The sequence below is a fragment of the Cucumis sativus genome, chromosome 4 (assembly GCF_000004075.3).
Source record: "Cucumis sativus cultivar 9930 chromosome 4, Cucumber_9930_V3, whole genome shotgun sequence".
Lineage (NCBI taxonomy): Eukaryota > Viridiplantae > Streptophyta > Magnoliopsida > Cucurbitales > Cucurbitaceae > Cucumis > Cucumis sativus.
The window spans coordinates 4580310-4587379 of NC_026658.2; the positions used below are offsets into that span (position 1 = coordinate 4580310).

A 7070-nucleotide genomic window follows, 5' to 3' on the forward strand; every position below is an offset into this window, starting at 1 on the left:
AGGTTAGAGGTCGGGGTTGGTTGTAAGGAGAAAACAAAATAGAAAGGTCACATCTTCTTACCCACTCATTTTTCTTTTTTCATGTAACATAAATATGCTTGAATATAATAATTATTTGTAGAGTATATATGTAAAAAAAAAAAAAATCAAATTATAATAGTCTCAATCAAAATACATTGTAATAATCTAAACTAAAACTTATAATAAAGACTGAGCAAATTGATTAATTTCCCCCAAATAATCTCAACTCAAACTTATGATAAAGCTGAGTAAATTGCGACCACACCATTACTCACAACTTTCCAAAGAGTCAGATTCCGGACGTAATTGGAATTGGAGGTGGGTATGCGTCATTCACCACTCACTCATAAACAACGTCAGACCTAATCACACCATCATCCATTTTTCTTATGAATCCTAAGCCAATTATTTTAATAGCAGACCCAATTGAGTCACCAATAATCCAATCCACTCCACGCCAACACACTCATGTTTAAGAACCATCATTCTCCTTCTTCTACCAATTAAACATCCCGACCACCCCAACTATGGCCGGCTCCACCACCACACCACCACCACCACCTCCACCCTCCCCACTTCACTCCACTTACTCTTCTCCTTTCATCACCGCTTTCAACCGCCTCTTTGCGGCTGTCTACAGCGCCGCGATTTTCGCCCTCTTCTATCACCACATCCTTTCCATTCTTCGAAGTTCCTCCATTTCATCTTCCTTAATCTCACTTGCCCTGCTCCTATCCGATTTCATCTTGGCCTTTCTGTGGGTTGCGGGCCAATCTTTTCGGATGATTCCGGTCCGCCGCCGAGAGTTTCCTCAGAAACTGAAACGGGTAGCAGAGGATTCCGATTTCCCGGCGGTTGATGTGTTTATTTGCACCACGGATCCTGAAAAGGAGCCACCTATGAGCGTGGTGAACTCGGTATTATCCGTGATGGCTTACGACTATCCAGTTGGGAAGATCTCCGTCTATATCTCCGACGACGGTGGCTCTGCTTTGACTCTGTTTGCTTTGACGGCGGCGGCGAAGTTCGCTAAACATTGGCTGCCGTTTTGCAACGAAAACGAGGTGGTAGAGAGGAACCCCGAGGCGTTTTTTGCATCAACCAACGATGAGTTTTGGAACTTTGATACAGAGAAGATTAAGGTAATTAATTTACGTTTGAAATTATTCATTGTTTTTAATTTTTAAATATTGAAAATTATTGTGGATCGCATTTTCTTCTTGCCTTAGTTTGATTATCATCAAAGCTTATTTCATCTGTCACATCAATCATTGCACTAAATCAATTATCAACTTGTTATTGGTCAATATCTACTATGGATCATTATTTAAGAACTAATTTCAAACTTTACAAACAAATTAATTAAAAATATAAAGTTCCAATCATGGATACTAATATTTGATGGTTTAAACTTTAAACAATGTTGTTGTGATTCTTGAGTATGGAACTATTATTGTATTATATGGTATGATAATAGGAAATGTATGAAGAAATGAAAATGAAGGTGGAAGATGTTGTTGAGAAAGGAGAGGTAGGAGATGAGTTCATGGATGGAGAAGAAGATAGGTTCACTTTTAGCAAATGGACCAAATCCTTTACTCCTCAATCTCATCCTACCATCATTAAGGTTTGTCATCTTTTTATCTTATAAATAAATATATGTATTTCTATCAAATGTATAATCTACTTATCTACCATAATACCAACAACACACCACATCTAACCTTTGTACAACTTTTTGTTCTTCCTCAAAACTTTGCATATACATTACTACTAAAACAAGGCTTTTTTAATATATCTGTTTATTTGTTTATTTGAAAGTCAACCTTTCAGTTTTTGTTAGACTTTTTTTGGTTTTTGAAATAGGTATTGTTGGAGAGCAAAAATGATAGAGACATGATGGGTCATTCACTACCAAATCTTATCTATATCTCAAGGGAAAAAAGTAAAGCATTTCATCATCATTTCAAGGGTGGTGCCCTCAATGCTTTGGTACTTTCCAAGCTCTATACCCTCACTAATAACAATTTCATCTCTTTCAATTATCGTATAAAAAATCACATAATATCTCATATATTCTCTTTTTTATTGCTTTTTCATGTAAATAAATAAAGCTTCGAGTATCAGCGACAATGACCAATGCACCAATAGTTCTCAATCTCGATTGTGACATGTACTCAAATGATCCACAAACCCTATATCGAGCTCTATGTTATGCATTGGATCCAAAACTCAAAAGTACTTTGAGTTACATTCAATTTCCCCAATGCTTCAAAGGAGTCAGCAAAAGTGACATCTATGCTTCTGAGATGAATCGAACATTCAAAATAAACCCCAGTGGTATGGATGGGCTTTTGGGCCCAGATTACTTTGGAACAGGGACCTTTTTTACTCGACGGGCCTTCTTTGGAGGCCCATCATCTTTAGAATCTTTTGGACCTTTTGAACTTAGTCCAGATTATGTTGTACGGAAGCCCATTGGTTGTCAACAAACTTTGGATTTAGCTCATGAGGTTGCAGCTTGTGATTATGAGAACAACACTAAATGGGGCTCCAAGGTGGGCATTCGATACGGATCATTGGTGGAGGACTTCTATACAGGCTATTGCATGCACTGTGAAGGATGGAGGAGCATATTATGCAATCCAAATAGGGCAGCTTTCTACGGCGATGTGCCCATTAGCCTTCTCGATGCTTTGAATCAAATTAAGAGATGGGCGGTGGGATTGCTCGAGGTCACTTTCTCCAAGTCCTGCCCAATCACGTATGGGATGAAATCCATGGGCCTTCTTATGGGTCTTTGTTATGCCTACTATTCATTTTGGCCCCTTTGGTCCATTCCAATCCTTGTCTATGCCTTTCTTCCACAGTCGGCTCTCATCTATGGCGTCTCAATTTTCCCAAAGGGTGATCAATTGGTGTTCCTGTACACTTTTCTTTTCTTTGGAGCCTATGGGCAAGATTTAGTTGAGCTTTTGATGTCGGGAAGCACGTTTAGAAAGTGGTGGAATGAGCAGAGAATGTGGATGATAAGAGGAGTGTCGTGTCATTTTTATGGACTCATTGAGTTCATACTAAAATCTTTGGGGATTTCGTCGTATGGGTTCGAAGTAACGAGCAAAGTAATGGAAGAAGAACGAACCAAAAGATACAATGAGGAGAAGTTTGAGTTTGGGGTTTGGACACCAATGTTTATACCATTGGCAATGGCAGCAATACTTAATTTTGGATGTCTAGTGATTGGATTTATGAGAATTTTCAAAGATGGTTGGAATGATTTGGATAAGATATCGATGTTTGGACAAATGTTCATCGCTGGATTTGTGACGCTCAATTGTTGGCCAATTTATGAAGCTATGGTATTTAGGAATGATGGAGGAAAAATGCCTCTCAGCATTACCTTTATATCAATAGTTTTACTTCTAGGATTTCTTTCCATACCTTTTCTCATTTCTACTTATTTACCTTACCTTTTGCTATTTTAAATTTCCTTTTTGAATAAGTAGTGATATATATGAGTAATTATGACAGGAATTAATAAGATTTTTGTAATTTACTTTTTTTTAGTTCAAATGTTTAGTTAGCGTCGATGAACTAAGAGAGACATACTAAAGTTTATTATAATAAAATCGTCATTCACTTTAACACGAATTTTAATTGAATATTATTCTTCATAGACAAGTGTACATACAAAATGCAAAAAAAAAGTGTGGAAATATAAACTAGAAAAGTATGCGATTCTTTTAAAAGTAAAGGCTGATATTAGATTAAATGTATTGTGAGTGGGGGGAGAAATTGAACTAATTCTAATTTTGAAAGTTGGGAGGGTATGCACTACGTCAGTTGAGCTATACACGTTAGGTTAGAAAAAGATAAAAGAGAAAAAGTGATGATAACCTATTGGTGAAAACACCTGATTCCAGGAGACATGTTAAAGGAAAAAAAGTGTCCATGGAAATTGGAAAGTGGCAAAACTTGGACCCAAATATACAGCCACAAAAATCTTCCCAATAAATATTATATTAAAGAGAGAGAGAGGAATATAGTTGAGTAGCAACTAAATACAAATTAAAGAAAATAAAATAAGAGTATCAAATTGACTTTAATAATTGAATTATGGAACCTTGTAAACCAAATTAAATATTAGAGAAAATATGTAAGTTTCAATTTCAAACTAAAGTACAAAAATAAGGGCACTTTTGTTCTTTTTTGGTATATATCAACTTTTTCCTTAAAAAAACTTAAAAACGAGTAAGTACGATAAATGCATCAGATAAATTTCAACAATACAAATCTTTATTTAAGAGAAATTTACTAAAATAAACGTAAGTTGTACGATAATTATAATAATATTGTTTGAATATTTTGATTTTGTTTATTTGACGTTACGAGCACTACAACGAAATACCAATTTTTTGATGCATGAAATCGTCAAAAAATGTGTTGAAAGTTGAATTCTTGACGACATATTCGAGATATTCCGTTGGGAGGCCATCTCTCTATGCTCAAATATCAATTGTCAACTCCCGATGCCTACATATGGTGTTGGGAGTTAGGAGGGTAGAATATCCGTCGAGAATTATATGATCTTCCAATGATGCAATAGATCGTCGAGAGTTTGATTTTTTAAAAATAAATTTAATTATTTCTTTTCTTTTCTTTTTCTAATTTTTGTAACCTAAAGTTTTGAAATTAATAATAATTAAACAGTTTGTATTCATACATTCAAATCAAACTTATATAACATTAAAATCAAAATATCAAAAGTTTCATCTCATATAATACATTAAGTTATGTCTAATATAATACAAAAAAATGTCACAAAGTAATTTCTGCTTAGAGTGTGTAAGCAAAATAGTAGATTCACTAAGTTTTGAAGATTAAAGTAACGAGTATAAAATTCAAAGGCTAAAGTGAGTTGCATCTCCATCCATATGCAAAACTTCATTCTATCCGCCTACAAAAACACACCAACTAGAAGATCATTTATATACAAAATGGAATCGGTTACCATATTCTTTTGAAGTTAATTAATAGAAATTAGAAAATTTTCAATGTAGCCTTCAAGATATAGCTAGAGGAGGTGATTTTCAATGAAAGCTTTAATATACAATAGTGGACATGAAGTTGTAAAAGAAAGTTTGAGCTTAATTACCTTATTTGTAGTGTCCCATTCAATTCATTGAAACTTTGATCTAACTCTCTCAAGTTTTCCAAACCTATGCATTACATCACACCACACACACACATATATATACATAAAGAAAAAGAAAGCAACAACTAACCAAGTAAAGTGATATATTTATTAAACTTATTTCTATATTAAGCAACAACTCTAATATTTTGAAACTTGGAAAGTTTGTTGGATGTTGTGAGAGAAGGAAAACAATATTTATTAGCTACTTAGTTAATGACATTAAGAATGAAACCATATAAAAATAATAAAAAAGTAGATCACGATCAGATTACATACATTGGTTTCGAGTAATATCATAATGAATGCATTATAAGTTAAGTAAGGGGTTTTCAATTCTTTGAAATTTTGAAATAGATAAAGGATGAGCAAATGATAATTTTAATCTTTTTAAAAATAAAAAAGCATGAAGCAACAAAATTTAACCACATGAACATATAGCTATTATATATCAAAGCTCTACTTAAAAGGAGAAAAATGATTATAATAATCTCAGCCCATAATAAACTCAAAGAATCACAACTACAAGCAAACAAAAATACAACTTTAAATTAAACTATATATATATAATTGAAGCTTAACTACAAAATTTAACGATTACATTAAGAATCTACCACATTTATTTCTCCAACTCAAAATGGCTTATTCATTGAGAGTAAAAGAGAGGAAAAAAATCCCTCAGTTTACTAGCTAACATTGATGAGTTGCTTGCTCACTTTGCTCAATTCCTTACAATGATTAAGCCTTCAATCCTCATGTTCTTTTGCTCAAAAAATTGTATTTGAATTTAAGTTTTTTTTTTTGTACAAATTTCAAATATGAACAAGAAAGCAAGTAGCATTATCTCTAGAGAAAAAAAAAAAAACAATAAACGTACATAAAATGAAAATAAACAAAATGATCACAAAAAAGTAACTTACAATTAGAATGAAACTGAAAATTAAGTTCTGAAAGTGTTCACACAAGAAAATAAACGTACGTGTGAAACATGTAAATTAAAAGAAAAGAAAAGACAACAATGCCACAGAGAAAGAGGATGTGAAGGAGACGAAGAGGGAGGGAATGACGACGGTGGGAGGAGTGGCAATGACAGAAGAAGAGGTGGAGCAATGGAGGGTTGGTGTGCGAGTGAACAGCAACCACATTGTGAGGGAGATGGAGAGTGAAAATTTAGGATTAAAACCATAGGAAGGAAATGAGATCAAAAACGATTTCAGATCTATAATGTAGGAGATCAACTCCTGACGCTCATAGAAAGATTTTTTCTTAACTTAACTTTGACGCCATTGTACAACGTTGAGGGTTATGGCCTACTCCCAATGCTTGCTATAGTTGGTCGGGAGGTATCATTTCATCTCCCGATGCACTATCTCTCCCGACAATTGTTTTGTGTAGCGAAAAATGTTTTTTCTTATAGTGAAAAGAATTAAACATGGGAGATCTCACAATAAACGACCTAATTACAATTTGTATTGAATATGTCTAAATAATTATTTGTGGTTATTTACGAATATGAATGTTGATTTTTTAGAAGTGCACCATATAACAATCTAAAACTAGTGACAAATATGTATTCTAAAAACATCCTCTTTCATGACGTTGTTTTTCCTATGTTCCATGAATGCAACTAATTCGTGTCATTCTTCTTTTTATTTTACTTATTGATTTCATATAATAAATTAAACACCATCCTCCAAGGTTAGAGGTTCCACTTTCTCAATTCACCTAGCCAAGAAGGGAAATAATAAAAAAGAAACTCCCTACCCAATTTGTTAAAAGGAAGGAAGGGAAAAATTGACCATAGTAAGGAATAAATTGAAATAAAATAACCCACTGTGCCTATATATAAATTTGT

At 33.6% G+C, this 7070-nt stretch overlaps 1 protein-coding gene across 2 annotated transcripts; it reads left to right on the forward strand.

The window, feature by feature from the left end:
- Window positions 1-256: 256 nt before the first annotated feature.
- LOC101213697 (cellulose synthase-like protein G3) lies at window positions 257-3666 on the forward strand. 2 transcript variants are annotated; one of them, XM_004148963.3, is made up of 4 exons: window positions 259-1163; window positions 1499-1648; window positions 1888-2013; window positions 2136-3666. In XM_004148963.3, exons 1-4 carry the CDS (start codon window positions 549-551, stop codon window positions 3504-3506), a joined length of 2262 nt encoding a protein of 753 aa, XP_004149011.1. In that variant the 5' UTR covers window positions 259-548; the 3' UTR covers window positions 3507-3666. The 2 variants fall into 2 exon arrangements, with proteins under 2 accessions (XP_011653225.1, XP_004149011.1); XM_011654923.2 differs by lacking the exon at window positions 1499-1648 and having other exon boundaries at window positions 257-1163.
- The last annotated feature ends 3404 nt before the right edge of the window (window positions 3667-7070 follow it).

What these genes read in the sequence shown, in the direction of transcription:
- LOC101213697 (XM_004148963.3), top strand. Translation starts at nt 549, where the DNA reads ATGGCCGGCTCCACCACCACACCACCACCACCACCTCCACCCTCCCCA. An exon ending in TTGATACAGAGAAGATTAAG is followed by an intron (nt 1,164 to 1,498) that starts GTAATTAATTTA and finishes GTATGATAATAG; the next exon opens with GAAATGTATGAAGAAATGAA. An exon ending in CTCATCCTACCATCATTAAG is followed by an intron (nt 1,649 to 1,887) that starts GTTTGTCATCTT and finishes TTTTTGAAATAG; the next exon opens with GTATTGTTGGAGAGCAAAAA.